At 35.0% G+C, this 16,760-nt stretch overlaps 1 protein-coding gene across 1 annotated transcript in view; it reads left to right on the top strand.

Annotated features, from left to right (window-relative positions):
* LOC115209444 (putative mediator of RNA polymerase II transcription subunit 26) overlaps positions 1 to 16,760 on the top strand; it is a 581,370-nt gene that overhangs the window by 293,994 nt on the left and 270,616 nt on the right. The window contains exon 4 of the mRNA XM_036500957.1: positions 15,937 to 15,975. Within this exon, the coding sequence (XP_036356850.1) occupies positions 15,937 to 15,975 (39 nt within the window). The remainder of the gene's footprint in view (positions 1 to 15,936; positions 15,976 to 16,760) is intronic.

Raw genomic sequence — 16,760 nt, forward strand, 5'->3', positions numbered from 1 at the left:
GCAAATAAATGAAATCATTATCAGGGATATGATGCAATGAAATCCCAAAACCTAGTCTTCAGTGATGCAACAACAACAATAATAATGATCCTTTCTACTACAGACACAGGACCTGAAATTGAGGTATTTTATTGACCTTGGAGGAGTTAAAGGCAAAGTTGACCTCAGGGAAATATTATATGGCATTTTGCCTGATGCTCTAAAGATTTTGCCAACTTAAATCACTAATTTAGACACAAGGCCAATAATTTTAAGGGGAAATAATTCTTGTGTCAGCTAGAAATGTTTTGTGGGATAAGGCAATTGTTGATTACATAGGCTCCAATGAACCCCAAGAGGATAAGAGGCAAAGTTTGTTTTGGTAAGTTTTGAACTCGGTGATTTTTAACTTTGGTATGAGACTACATATTTATAGGAAAAGGATGAAATCAACTCCAGCATCAGTTTGAAACTTTTTGTTTTTTTTATATTGACTCCGATGGTCTAAAAGACAAAGTTGATCTCGGTGAGATTTCAACATAAGGAATGAAAAGTGAAGAATATGTGGATATCGGAAAAGAATGGCTTACAGGCAGACAGAAGACAAAAGACATGAAAATGAAAGAAATGATAACCAGGTGGTATTGAATGCACAAACAAAAAAAAAAAACAAAAAAAAAAAACAAACAGACACAGAAAACAAGAAACTGCTCAGTTATAAACCAAAAGAACAACAATTAAGGGAGAGAGTATTAAACGCTTCGTGACTTTGGCGAAGGAATAAAAGGAAAGTTGAGTGGCAGTAGGAGTGGTAGGAATTGGAAATGGTTAAAGAAGACATGAATGGAAAAGAAGAAGGAAAAAAAAACGATAACTCATTAATTAGATATAAGTTTAAAAAAATTGTGGAATAGCTATTCAACTGTTTGTTTGTAAGATTATTGCTGGTGGTTGGAGAGGTTGAGAGAGAGGAGGAGGAGAACAAGAGTAAAAGAGGGAGTGACCAAGAGAGAGAGAAATTGTGTGTGTGTGAATGTGAAATGTTAAGATAAACATCTTGAGACCTCTTAGAGATTATTGGTTTACAATGTTTCTTGGTTGAAAAGAAAAGTATCACAATATTATATTGCCAATAGCTGTCTGAAACAAACAATGATTTCTGACTTTGGTGCAAGACCTCAACAAATGTTTGCAGTTTGATAACATCAATTAAATCAGTCTCAATACTGGTATTTGACTGGTATTTCTTTTCTTGACCCTAGGTTGGATGACTGGCATAGTTGACCTGAGTGTAATATGAAATCAGAGCATAATGAGTTGATTTCTAACATCACCCCTGGTGCTCAACTAATACCTATTTTATTGATCCTGAAAAGATGAAAGGCATAAAGCTGGAAGAAATGTCACTTGGCTTGCTAATGGTTCTGCCAGCTTGCCATCTTTGTACAATAATGATAGCCCTTTCTGCTGTAGGCACAAGGTCTGAAATGCAGGGTGATAGGGCTGGTTGATTACATCGACTCCAGTGATCAAATGGTATAATTTCATCAACCCTGAGAGGATGAAAGACAAATTTCAACTCAAAATGTAAAGGTGTGTGAAGCATTTAAAAAAAGAAGCTGGTTCTCTCAGCTTGCTCTCATAATAGTAATAATAATGACTTCAAATTTTGGCATATGGGCAGAGTAAATCAATGAAATTGACCCTCAGAGCCCAATGGGTATTTATTTTATCGACCCCAAAAGGATGAAAGGCAAAGTTAACCTCGGCAGAATTTGAACTCAGAACGTAACGGCAGATGAAATACCGCTAAGCATTTCACTAGGCGTGCTAATGTTTCTTATTTCTTTGCTGCTCACAAGGAGCTAAACATAGAGGAGACAAACAAGGACAGACAAAGGGATTAAGTCGATTACATCAACCCCAGTGCATAACTGATACTTAATTTATCGACCCAGAAAGGATGAAAGGCAAAGTCGACCCCAGTAGATTTTGAACTCAGAATGTAAAGACGTACGAAATACCACTAAGCATCCCACCCAGTATGCTAATGATTCTGCCAGCTTGCTGCCTTTATTATAATAATAATAATGATATTAATATCAATAATTCCTTGCATAAGCAAAAGACCTCAAATTTAGATGAAAGGGACAGTTGATTATGTGAACTCCTGTTCTTGTACTTTATTTTACAAACTGATAATAACAGAAGCAATTTTCATTTTGCCTTAATGAGAAGGTAAATATATTATAGTATTATTAAATAACAACTCATCAATAACTGGCTATTAAGATATGGGAGAGGTGATAAAAGCAATTTCCTATTCGTAGGAAAATAAATTTCTTTGTTTTCAAGCTGTGAAGTATATATATATATATATATATATATATATATATATATATATATATATATAGTATGTCATTGGCTAGACCAACCTTACTGATGTATTAGTAACATCAATGATATACTATAGCATTAAGGTTAGAATGCTAAGTCACAAACCACATGTAGGAACTAAATAAGTGAGTGATTGTCCATCTTCATTGTCATCTTTATCATCATTGTCACTATAAATCATCATTGTTTAAGATTCCTTTTTCCCTTGTAACATGGGTTATTTAGTTTGATAGGAATTAATGAGCTAGAGTACTGCGCTGACTTTCAATGTCTACCTCTGGTGATATGCTGTGACTGCGAAGACCTGACAAATGAAGTGAGTTCATGGCTTGCAGGACAACCTGCTGTGCTAACCTTGGATTGTAGGGCAACCTGCTGTGCTTGAGGAGACCTATTGAATCAAGTACATCAACATCAAAATAAAAATCAAATGGAAATTGTAGTTGTGATACCTGTGCTGGTGGCACATAAAAAGAACCATCTGAATGTGGCCTATGCTAGCGCTGCCTTGACTGGCGTCCGTGCCGGTGGCACGTAAAAAGCACCAACTGATCGTGGTCATTGCCAGCCTCCTCTGGCCCCTGTGCTGGTGGCATTTAAAAAGCACCCACTACACTCACGGAGTGGTTGGTGTTAGGAAGGGCATACAGCTGTAGAAACACTGCCAGATCAGACTGGAGCCTGGTGCAGCCTCCGGGCTTCCCAGACCCCGGTAAAACTGTCCAACCCATGCTAGCATGGAAAACGGACGTTAAACGATGATGATGATGATGATTTGCATGGTTTCTACTGCTTGATACCCCTCCTAATGCCAGCGACTTTACAGGGTGTACTGGTGTGCTTTTATATATTTATTCATTTTTTTGAGGCACCAGCACTAGTGAGGGGACCGAGTAGCTTGCAAAACAAGACCCACCAAAAGAGTTGGGTATAGTAAATGAATGAAGTGAAAAATCTAATAGAGGGACTGGAACAAACGTCTTGCCAAAAAGGTGAATACATGGTTTTTCCCTTCTGGAGAGAGAGGGAGAGAAAGAGGAAAAGAGAGAGAAAGAGAAAGATGGTGAGAGCATATCTTTGAGGTACAGGGTGAAAATAAAAGAGAGAATAGAAACAGTGGAACGAAATGGGTGGGTGAGTAGGTAAGTGTGTTAGAGCATGGAAAAAGTGTGATGTGGCTGTGTGCTAAGAAGCTTGCTTCCCAATCACATGGTTCTAGGTTCAGTCCCACTGCATGGCACCTCGGCCAAATGTCTTCTACCATAACCTATGGCTGATCAAAGCCTCATTAGTCAATTTGGGAGATGGAAACTGGAAGATGCCTGTCGCATATATATGTGTGTGTGTGTGTGTGTGTGTCTTTGTGCCTTTGTTTGTCCCCCACCACCACTTGACAGCTGGTGTTGGGGTGTTCACATTCCTGTAACTTAGCAGCTCAGCTAAAGAGACCGATAAAATAAGTACCAAGTTTGAAAACAAAAATTCATGGGATCAACTTATTCAATTAGAAATTCTTCAAGCTGGTGCCCCAGCATGGCCACAGTCAAATAACTGAAGCAAGTCAAAGATAGAAGCTAAAAATTGGTGATTGGGGTAGATGCAGTTTGGTGAAGAGAGTATGAAGGAGACTGGAACGAGTTTAGGAAGAGGTCAAATCTGCTCTAGGTTTCTTATTGTTTAATTGGTTAGCACATATTCCATATTGCTACAGTTCAAGCTGGCTTTGTGAATATGTAATAGATTATAAGATTGTTTTATTTGCAAAAGAGTAGCATCTTTGGTGCGACGGGAGCAAGCCCTGATAAGTCTTTTTGAGTTTCTTAATGGCATTTACACATTTACATTATTGAATAAATTTTATATTGTACTCCTGTATCTAGTTTTGGCTTAGTCTACAAAAAGTTCTACTTTTAGAATTAACTACAGGTAAGGAATTAAGGTAAAAAAAAAGAAAAAATCCATTTATTGTTATAATACGGGAAATTGCCTTTATGGCAAATGCCACATGAGAAAATAAGTAAATGAAAATAAATAAATAAATAAATAAATAAACCAGTAGGCTAATTTGCATATTAGTATAAGTTTGATAGCTGTCAGTTAATTCATTTGTAAGCCGAGTAGCATTTTCTCTGTAACTGTATACTGCAGCAATTTCAGGACAGCAGAAGGTTAAGCAGAGCTTGACAAAAGACTAATAAAGTCAGAAACTGCAGTTGTTCTGATGCCCATGCTTTTTATTTTTATATTTTCTTTTCTTTTCTTTTTTTTTTGTTGAAAACTTTGAGATGTACACCACCCTGCAAGATTAATTTCACTACAAGAGCATATACATTTCAAACATCTCAATGTGTTGTTGTATTGTGAAGGTCTACGCATGCCATATGTAGAAATTTGCAAAAAAACATATCATTACCACCTACAGTTAACATGGATGAGATGGATGTAAACAGTAAAAAATTGCAATGTGGAAGCTGTGTAGTCAAAGTACATTTCCTGCTGCTGAAGCATTGCAACAGAAAATATATTGAATGCAGTTATTTTCCTTGCTGTTTTCCTTTCTCATACGAACATCAAGAATGTTTATCTTGTCTTCTTTTCCTGCTGGGTCATCATAGCCTAATGTAAGCACACAAATATTGCACTTTATAACTTCGACTTGCCAAATGTTGTGAACCAAAGAAAGAGACGGTACTGTTAGCGGAGTGAAAACCGCAGCTGTTCTCCGTTGTTATTGACAGAAACTAATCTACTCATTGCTCTTATCAATTTGGTATGATTAATTTAGCCCTGTGTCAACAACAGAACCGTGTTTTCATCTACATTGTTATGGAACAACTAATTTTTGTTTTATCTTATGGTTGCCAACGTTGTTGTTTTAATTATCTTCAAGATTTTATTGTTTCTTAAGAGTGAGGTAATTTTAAACCTTTTACTTAATTGTTTATTAAAGAGACAAACAAACAAAATAAAGCTAAAATAATGAAGCAAAAAAAAAGCAAACAGAAAACAAATGCCAAGTGTTCTTTTCTTGGAGTATGTTTGTTTTACTAGTTCAACATTTTAAACAAAATTTATTTTCAATGTTTACTTTCTTTTTTTTTTTTTTTTGTTGAAAACTTTGAGATGTACACCACCCTGCAAGATTAATTTCACTACAAGAGCATATACATTTCAAACATCTCAATGTGTTGTTGTATTGTGAAGGTCTACGCATGCCATATGTAGAAATTTGCAAAAAAACATATCATTACCACCTACAGTTAACATGGATGAGATGGATGTAAACAGTAAAAAATTGCAATGTGGAAGCTGTGTAGTCAAAGTACATTTCCTGCTGCTGAAGCATTGCAACAGAAAATATATTGAATGCAGTTATTTTCCTTGCTGTTTTCCTTTCTCATACGAACATCAAGAATGTTTATCTTGTCTTCTTTTCCTGCTGGGTCATCATAGCCTAATGTAAGCACACAAATATTGCACTTTATAACTTCGACTTGCCAAATGTTGTGAACCAAAGAAAGAGACGGTACTGTTAGCGGAGTGAAAACCGCAGCTGTTCTCCGTTGTTATTGACAGAAACTAATCTACTCATTGCTCTTATCAATTTGGTATGATTAATTTAGCCCTGTGTCAACAACAGAACCGTGTTTTCATCTACATTGTTATGGAACAACTAATTTTTGTTTTATCTTATGGTTGCCAACGTTGTTGTTTTAATTATCTTCAAGATTTTATTGTTTCTTAAGAGTGAGGTAATTTTAAACCTTTTACTTAATTGTTTATTAAAGAGACAAACAAACAAAATAAAGCTAAAATAATGAAGCAAAAAAAAAGCAAACAGAAAACAAATGCCAAGTGTTCTTTTCTTGGAGTATGTTTGTTTTACTAGTTCAACATTTTAAACAAAATTTATTTTCAATGTTTACTTTCTTTTTTTTTATATTAGTGATAATTAGTAATCATTATATTTCTCAATTGTGAATACTTAGCCAAGTTATTTTATTTACATTTTTTTTATTCCTCTTATGTTGATTGTTTTTAGTCTCTCCAGTCGATGAGTTTTTTCTTCTTTATCTTTAGTTTCTCAATTGTATTTTTTTCTTTCAGTCTTCCAAAAAAACATTAACACTTTTGATCTTTCTATTTGATGGAACCTATCCAATTATATCGTAGAAATAATTTCAGTGTTTATCTAGTATCTGTACAGAATAGATATTGGAAAGATACATAACAAGTTTTGATTATAGAATATGGAATGCTTGGTCAATAATTCATTGCAAGTTTTGGTCCATTCTAGACATTAAAACCAAATAAAAAGTCATAATTTTTACTGGTTCAGATTACTGTTTTATTAAATATAAAGTAATTTGCTTTTACTATTTTATACATCTGATCAGAACTTATGAGAGGGATGGTGAGGGAAGAAAGACAAAGTCAGATTTATACTTAAATGTTTTCTTCCTTTGTTTACTACCATCTTAATAGAGTCTGTCTCAATTATGTTTTCTCAAAAGAGAATGTGTTACAACTCTTGTCCTCCAGTTATAGGTTTCTTGATATCTCAGTTATGGTCTCCCAAGAACAAACAGCATCAGAAGTTTGATCTTTTAATCAAGTATGAATCTAAGCTTAAATATATCAGTTGGGCATATGCATCGCAATTACATTACAATCATTCAATTTTCCTTAAACTGAGAACCTTTACAAAGAATGTTTGCTTAACACCATATTCTGAAATCATAACTTTATAGAATTTGGTTTTACACTTGGTTTAGAAATCTCTTGTCTATGTATATTAAGAACCAGTTGATGAAAATGTTATTTGAGGACAGTTTTAGATATAGTTCTGTTGGTAAGTCACATAGAGTAAAATAACTGGTTTACAAATAATAAAAATATTTTATTGACAGAACAATGATTACAAAGGTATGATCATTGTCAGAGTTTTTAAAATTGGGGTTTAGCCAGAACATTGGTCCAGGTTCTTAAGAATCAAAGAGGAGCCCTCAAATATCTGATGAGCTCCTCTTCTCCTCAATAAATAAATAAATAAATAATTCTTAAGTTTTTTTTTTTTTAATTTTGAAAGGCACTGCCTCTGGTATCCTGAAAGCAGTCTTACTCCACCTTGTAAAATTTATCTCAAAGACCCTGACTGTCATACTAAAACTGGATTTGAGCTTGTTAAGTTCTTAATAAAGTCAAAATTAAATTGTTGAATTCAAAAGTTGATATTTAAAATGTCATCGACATATTTAAAATGTCAAGACTAAGTTGAAAAATTTAACTAAAGGAGTTTATGATATTGGTAAAATTCTTTACAAAGAATGCTTTCATTTGTAATATATTTTTTTATTGCTTATAGTTTGGGTTTTGGTCGAAGCTAACTTGAAGCATTTTGGCAACTTGGTTAGACAACAGTCAAAATAGTGGAACTGATCCTGTCAGGTAGAGAGGCTGGAACTAACTATTGAAAGAGAATTCCTCTCGGTATTTATAGTAGAATAAAATGTGCATTTATATGCATGTGCCATCTGTTTGTTAGCATATGAAGAGATACCTTGTGTGTGTCTTTGCACAGATGTTTAAGCATTGGTGACATGTATATATTTTTATATATGACAAGAAAATAGGGTTGGTTAAATAAAGAATTTGTATGATATACATGTTTGTAAGATATATGTATACATGCACACACACCCACTCACACACTTCCACACACTTCATCAACATCATTATTTAATGCCCATGTTCCATGGTGGTATGGGTTTGGCATAAATACACACACACACGCGCGCGCACACACACATATACATTAGAGAAGAACCACCATGTAGCAATTCAACAAGGATATAATTAAATTATCCCATATAGAAAAAAATTAAATATACGATAAAACATTTACCTAGAACTAAATAAAGCACAAAATAATAAATGAATAGTATATTATTAATTATATACTCTTTTACTCTTCTACTTGTTTCAGTCATTTGACTGCAGCCATGCTGGAGCACTGCATTTTAGTCAAGCAAATCGACCCCAGGACTTATTCTTTGTAAGCCTAGTACTTATTCTATCGGTCTCTTTTGCCGAACCGCTAAGTAACGGGGACGTAAACATACCAGCATCGGTATTGGGGGGACAAACACAGACACACAAACACACACACACACACACATACATATATATATATATATGACAGGCTTCTTTCAGTTTCCGTCTACCAAATCCACTCACAAGGCTTTGGTCAGCCTGAAGCTATAGTAGAAGACACTTTCCCAAGGTGCTACGCAGTGGGACTGAACCCGGAACCGTGTGCTTGGTAAGGAATTTACTTACCACACAGCCACTCCTGCGCCTATACTATTTATTTATTATTTTGTACTTCATTTAGTTTTAGGTAAATGTTTTATCGTATATTTAAATTTTTTTTCTATATGGTATAATTTTATTATATCATTGTTGAATTGCTACATGGTGGTTCTTCTCTAATTTATATACATATATTATATATTGTGAAATTTGATTTATTATTACTAAATTGAATTCTTCCATGTAAGTTTGGAATCATATTCCCTAATATTATTATTATCATTTTTTTTTTCTTCTTTCAAATTTGCTTCCATTTCTTGCCGAGTGTCTTCCCGACTCCTAGGGCAAAGAAACTCATAGTATACATTGGTAAGCCAGTAAGCTAAACTCAATAGTTGGTTCATTTGAAAAAAATTTTTTTTTTAAGTTAAATTAAAATACATGGGTAGTGATAGTTCTCACATCAACAATGCTCTTCTCAATACGTGTGATGTACCAGTTAAGACAATCTTTTGCACTTCTTGCAGGGATGGTAAGCCAGGGATCATTCTCATATAATTTTCGGTTCCCTTCTTGATCATTCCTAGTGCTCCTACGATCACTGGTATTGTAACCGCCTTGAGATGCCACATTTTCTCAATTTCAATGAGCAGGTCTTTATATTTTCTGAGCTTGTCAAACTCTTTCGCCGAGATATTATGATCACAGGGGATGCTCATGTCGATCAATAAGCAAACTTTATTGTTTTGGTCTTTCACAAAAATATCTGGTTTATTGGCTTTGATGGTTCGGTCTGTATGTACTGGAATTATTATTATTATTATTATTATACATGTATAATATTGGAGGTAAAATGAAAACCAAAGCAGAACGAGCATCTTCAGTCATTTATTTTAAATCATTCTAAATGACTTGAGATACTTATTCTGCCTTGGTTTCGATTTTCCCTCACCAGCGGTGGTGCCCCAGCATGGCCGTGGCATTCGGGCTAAAACATTTTAAAGGATTTTAAGGATTTATATAACATAGAATCCTAACATGGATCCCAAGATCCAACCCTTAGCTGTGATCTTGGAACTTAACGGTTGACCTACTATAGCACTTACCCACTGTACCTATTCATTTAGATCACAAATGAACTAACCCCCCCCCATATTATATATATATATATGTGTATATGTGTGTATATATATACATACACATGCATGCATACATACATACATACATACATACATACATACATACATACATACATACACACACGTACACTGTCTGATGAAGGCTTTCAGGGCAAAACTTCAAAGTTACTGTCACCCTCTACCTATAAAAGTTTAATAAACATGTACTCTACTTTTGTGTGGTCTCTTGGTTCACTAGAAATAGCTGTCAAATTTCCTTCAAATCACTCTTAAAGTGGATAATGTTATCCAAGCTGCACTACCTAAAAAGAAAAAGACTGGTTGGTCAAGGTCAGTATTGTCTGTTCAAACAGGTCTGACTTGGCAGTTAAACAGTGACAGTATATTAAAGAACAATTGATCTGTTGAAGATTTTAAGTTGGTGGGCAATTTGTAACTGGTATCAGAATATTTTATGAAGACATTAAAGAAGCATATATGCATTGTGAAAGAAATAGGAGTGGATAATTAAAATTTTTTCCTGGCAAAATCCAAAGACAACTTGAAACATGTTTCTACTTTGTCTGGCTTCCGCAGCAAAGGAAGTGGTTGCAAAGAATCCTGGAAGTGAATACTCTTACTCTTTTACTTGTTTCAGTCATTTGATTGTGGCCATGCTGGGGCACCGCCTTTTAGTCAAGCACAGGACTTATTCTTTGTAAGCCTAGTACTTATTCTATCGGATTCTTTTACCGAACCGCTAAGTTACGGGCACGTAAACACACCGGCATCGGTTGTCAAGCGATGTTGGGGGGACAAACACAGACGCATAAACACATACACACACACATACATATATATATATATATATATATATATGACGGGCTTTGGTTGGCCCGAGGCTATAGTAGAAGGCACTTGCCCAAGGTACCACGTAGTGGGACTGAACCCAGAACCATGTGGTTCATAAGCAAGCTACTTACCACACAGCCACACCTACACCTATAAAGGAAATATTAAAATGAGGTAGTTTTGGTGAAGCATTGTGTAGTATAACTTTAAAGAAGTTTGTTGTGTAAGGCCAGAACAATGTGAGAAGGTACAAGGTAAATTACGAAAGAAAGAAAGAAAACAGAACAAAATTGCAGTTTCACCTTGTATTTCTATATTATGGGGTTATGACCCATTCTTCAGGACATTTGGAAAAAGCATTTCTAAATGTCCTGAAGAAGGGGTCTTCACCCCAAAATATAGAAATACAAAGTGAAACTGCAACTTTGATTTGTTTTCTTTTTCCTTTTGTAGCTTTTTCCTTTTAGCATTGTTCCAGCCTTACACAACACACTTCTATGAAGGAAATATATTTTTTGGTGTTCAAAAGAAGAAATGTTTAGCAATTGAATAATTCAGAGATGCCATTGGTATGATAGACAAAAGGTTATTTGGTAATTAACAATAGGTAATTGTGGTGGTGGTGGTGGTGGGGTAAACAACAAATGTTTTACTTTTAAAAGTAGTTTTCTTTGAAATGTGTGATCATATAAATTTCCAAGAGAAACTGCTCTGGTTAAAGTGTTGATGCTGTTCAGGATGAGGCCAATTCTGTAAATTCTGTCAGTGCATTCTGGCCACAGCCACAAAGAGGTGCTGGAAAGTTCCTGGCTTTAAAGGTGCTGTGTGATTGGCCTGGTTAGAGGCCTGACCTTCCAAGTTCTTTTACAAGGTTTAGAAAAAAACTGAAGGACCGCTGCAATAAGTGTGTGAATCTCAGAGGGGAACATATTAAGCAAAATCATAATTAACTGATTCTCCTGTATTTTCTTTTACCAAAAGCCAGGAACTTTTCAACATCCCCTTATCCCCTTGTATGTTCCTTTTCTAAGACATGATTTATTTTTAAGGGCATGATTCATAGAAACATTTGGCTATTAATTCTAGCAGTTTTAACCACCACAAAAATACTCATTCTCACTATTGCAAAACTACTTGGATATTTTAAATTTTGTATACAAATTATATATAAAGTTTATATATAAATTAGGAATTTAGATGATAAACTTTTGATCATCTACTAAAATTTGAATTAGCTTTCTGTAATCTAATTGGTAAAATGGTATTTGTTATTCCGTTTGATTAGTTTTGTTCTCTTTTTGTCTGAAACTTTTATTGGAAGCAACTAATTTTTACATAACAAGACAAATACTTCTCTGTTTCATAGGTAATTTCAGTAATAGATTTCTTAATTTGTTGTTCAAACTTTAGTATGCAGGTACAAGAATGGCTGTGTGGTTTAGAAATTCATTTGCAACCATGTGGCTTTGATTTCAATTCCACTGTGTTCGAATTAGGATCCATATGGTTCTTGCAGGTCCATATAAAATTTTGCATTTTTACTATTTTACTCTTTTGCTTGTTTCAGTCATTTGACTGTGACCATGCTGGAGCTCCTCCTTTAGTCGAGCAAATCGACCCCAGGACTTATTCCTTGTAAGCCTAGTACTTATTCTGTCAGTCTCTTTTGCCGAACCGCTAAGTTATGGGGACGTAAACACACCAGCATTGGTTGTCAAGCGATGTTGGGGGGACAAACACAGACACACAAACATATACACACACATACACATATATATATGTATTTATATGTATATATATATATATATATATATATATATATACATACATACATACGATGGGCTTCTTTCAGTTTCCGTCTACCAAATCCACTCACAAGACTTTGATTGGCCCGAGGCTACAGTAGAAGACACTTGCCCAAGGTGTCATGCATTGGGACTGAACCCGAAACCATGTAGTTCGTAAGCAAGCTACTTACCAAACAGCCAAGCCAAAACTGTTTGTGCTTCTACATTACACAAAATATTTTGACATTTTTTTTTTTTTGCGTTAGTACACTCTGTAGGGGCTTGTGTTAGGATGGGCATCCAGCCGTAGGAACCATGCCAAATCAAACTGGAGTCTTGTGCAACTCCCCAGTTTGTCAGCTCCGGTCAAACCATTGAACCCATGCCAGCATGGACAATGGACGTTGAATGATGATGATATTAGGATTTGTTAAAACATCAAATGTTCATTAGGGTCCAGTAGAGTAGAATAGGAATCAAAAGGTGTCTATACTTTAAAAAATGGTTAGGAACACTGGTGTGGAACCTTAGGTGAGTGTCATCTACTCTAACCTCAAACTAACCAATACCTTTTGAGTGAGATTGGTAGACAGAAATTGTGTGGAGGCATACTGTGTATGTGTGCATGCATATGTGTGTGTGTGTTTGTGTGTGTGTGTGTCTGTGTGTGTGTGTGTTTGTGATTCTGTTATATCGCACGTTCAAATGACCTACTCAACTCCCGACGTCTAGACTTCTCCCTCTATATCTACGTATTGGGCTAGCCTACCTCATCATCTGGGGGCATCCACACAACAGTTTCTCTGTATATTTGTTTTTGTATTAACATTCATTTGAAAAATGAAATGAGTGTCTGTGTTTATATTCTTATCATAGTGGTGGATGTAAAAGAGATCCCTAAAATAAGTAATAGACTTAAAAATATAAGACCTGAAGTTGCCATGAATGACTACAACCCTTGAAGGTGGTGTACCAGTATGGCTGCTTACAATCCAGTGAATGAAATAAATTAAAGAGCAAAAAAGTGTTGTATATTAAAATGATTTTTACCTCATTAATTAGAACGTAATTAATGCTCCTAATTAATATAGCAACCTTAAAAATGAATTTGATAGTAATCAAGCATGATTGTTTATCTGATAGCTCTTTTGCTCTATGTTCAGTTGAGTAAGCTGTTTCAGTTAATGTGGATATGTCACCATTGTGTTGTTGTTACTGAAACTCTCTTAATATTTGCATATGCTTTCTTAGAATCACTACTGCTCACCTGTGAAGTTTTAATCAGGCATTCCTAAATACATGATATCCCTTTGCTAGAAATATAATACAGTGGCCAGGACACATTATATATTCAATTAAATCTTTAAAATACATCATGTTAACATATAGGCGTAGGAGTGGCTGTGTGGTAAGTAGCTTGCTTACCAACCACATGGTTCCCGGTTCAGTCCCATTGTGTGACACCTTGGGCAGGTGTCTTCTACTATAGCCTCGGGCCGGCCAAAGCCTTGTGAGTGGATTTGGTAGATGGAAACTGAAAGAAGCCCGTCGCGTATATATACATATATATATGCATGTGTGTGTATATGTTTGTGTGTGTGTGTGTCCCCAACATCACTTGACAACTGAATCTGGTGTGTTTACATCCCCGTAACTTAGTGGTTCAGCAAAAGAAATCAATAGAATAAGTACTAGGCTTACAAAGAATAAGTCCTGGGGTCGATTTGCTTGACTACAGGTGGTGCTCCAGCATGGCCGCAGTCAAAATCACTGAAACAAGTAAAAGAGTAAAAGAGAGTTAACTATATGTGCTAAACCCAGTGGTTCTTAAACTGAGAAATATCAAATCTTACTTTACCAAAATGTTTGTGGAATTTCTGTCCCTCTGCTCCTCCTTAGTATTAATAAGAAGACAAAATATAATATAATTCCTTCTTCACCATGGTTTTGGCCAAATTTAAAAATTCAGTTCTTTAGCATTTAAACTGTCCATGTCTGGCCCAAATATTTGACCTGATTATGTACAAACTGACCAGATTCAGACTCTCACACCTCTTTATGTCAAATAAGAAATAAGCAATCAGATCATAGAAAACATGGAGCTACAAGTAAAGCAAAGTGACTTAACCCTTTTGTTACCAACCCGGCCGAAACTGGCTTATGGCTCTGTAGTACAAATGTCTTGTTTTCAAAAGTTTTGAATTAAAATCTTCCACCAAACCTTAGTCCGGTTTATGTTCCTAACATATTCTACGTTATCATCATCATCATCATCATCATTTAGCGTCCGCTTTCCATGCTAGCATGGGTTGGACGGTTCAACTGGGGTCTGTGAAGCCAGAAGGCTGCATCAGGCCCAGTCTGAGCTGGCAGTGTTTCTACGGCTGGATGCCCTTCCTAACGCCAACCACTCCGTGAGTGTAGTGGGTGCTTTTTACGTGCCACCCGCACAGGTGCTAGACGGAGCTGGGAAACGGCCACGAACGGATGGTGCTTTTATGTGCCACCGGCACGTAAAATAATTGAGAGAAATAATTTTAAATAATTGAGAGAAACACAGAGCATCTCAAAATAAATACAGTAATGAAAGGGTTAATAAGCAATTACATTTTGACAGAGTAAACTGAATGCCAACTAGACAATAGAGGCAGTGAGCTGGTAGAATCAGATAAAATCTTTTGTAGCATTTCCTCCAACACACGTATGTTCTGAGTTCAAAATGATTGCTGGAGTTGACTTTGTCTTTCATCCTTTTGGATTCAATAAAATATGTACTAGTGGAGCACTGGGGGGTCAGTTGTAATTGACTTGTTCCCTCTCCACAAAATTGTTGGATTTGTGCCAAAATCAGAAATTTGTCTGTTCCTTTTCCAATCTTCACAAGCCTACCACCTTACAAGGGAGTGCCTATCCCACATAAGAAACACAGTACTAATCCTTAGTTGGATGTTGAAGCTTTTTGTTTTTCTTTAAGAAACTTACTAGATGGCTTTGGTTGAAAATGAGAATGATTGTTTGTATAATGCAGATGAGACATAGGCCTGAGGTTCTTCTACTTATTTTTGGTTCACTTGGAACAAGGTATATCTGTATTTTGTAAAATCCAATACATCCAGTTACCCCAACAATACAATATGATGCATCCAAGTATTGAATCTGTCAATATATGTTGAACACAGTCTTAATATTTTGACTTTATTCAGTTCCTGATTCTAACCATTTTTATTTTCACTTAGGCCCAAAAGGCAGCAATGTTCACAATGTAAATTGTATATAAAAACTGGAATAGTAGACATTATAATAGCTATTAGATTAGAGCCAGTAGATTTTTTTCCTGGCAAAGGCTGCAACAGACAAAAGCTTCTTTTGTTGTACTATGAGTTACTTTTGTGAACCAACAAAGAAAATTTTGCTTTTAAAAATCATTTTCGATTTTATAATTTTTTTTTTTCTTTTCTTATTGTCATTCTCTCCTTTTATTTTATTGACAGGTTGATCCAAAAGCTTGTAACCCTCGCACAGCAAACAAGGTAATATTATTTTATTGAATATTGAAAATAATGTAGGTTAAGAGAAAAAAAAAAAAAAAAAACACGATACAGTATTGACATTCAAATAAAGTCATAGCAGTAAAAGTGCTTTTGTAAGAGTTAAGAAGATATTGTGATTGAGTGATTACTGTGTTCAACTATTGATCAGAAGATCACAGCCTTGCCACTAGCATATTGTTGTGTCATTCCATTCCGAAGTCAAACGGTTGGTGTTAGAAATATTTGGACTTGTAGAATCATCTTAACCTATGCTTCTATTTAAATACGTTTTTCATGTTTTATTATAGATTCAGCAATTTACTGTTATTATTTTTGAAATCATCCTTGCATCAGATACATTAAGTATTGATTGAAATTGAAAATAACTTTCTTTTAGTTTTAAGATTTGCACCTTTTTATCATATTTATGACAGAATTCTTTATTGTTATAGGAAACTTTTTTTTTGTTCATATAAAAAAAAGCAAACAGCAAAACATAACACAATGCTGTTTAACATCTATTTCGTTGACTCTCCATGAATCAAAGGCAGCCAACTAGCTACTTGGTTGCAATTTACCATTTTAACCCCTTTAATACCAACCTATCTGAAGGAGCCTCTGATTTTGTGATACAAACTTCATACTTTAAAGTAATCTAAATTAAAAACTATCAAAATTTCATGTTAATTTATGTTCCAAACATCAGCTTAACCATGACAAACTTATTATGCTAAATTTGTCATCGTTTTCAAAATTAATTGAAGAAAAATAGTAATGTATTTCAA

Source organism: Octopus sinensis, linkage group LG3, assembly GCF_006345805.1.
Source record: "Octopus sinensis linkage group LG3, ASM634580v1, whole genome shotgun sequence".
In the NCBI taxonomy this organism is placed as follows: Eukaryota; Metazoa; Mollusca; class Cephalopoda; order Octopoda; family Octopodidae; genus Octopus; species Octopus sinensis.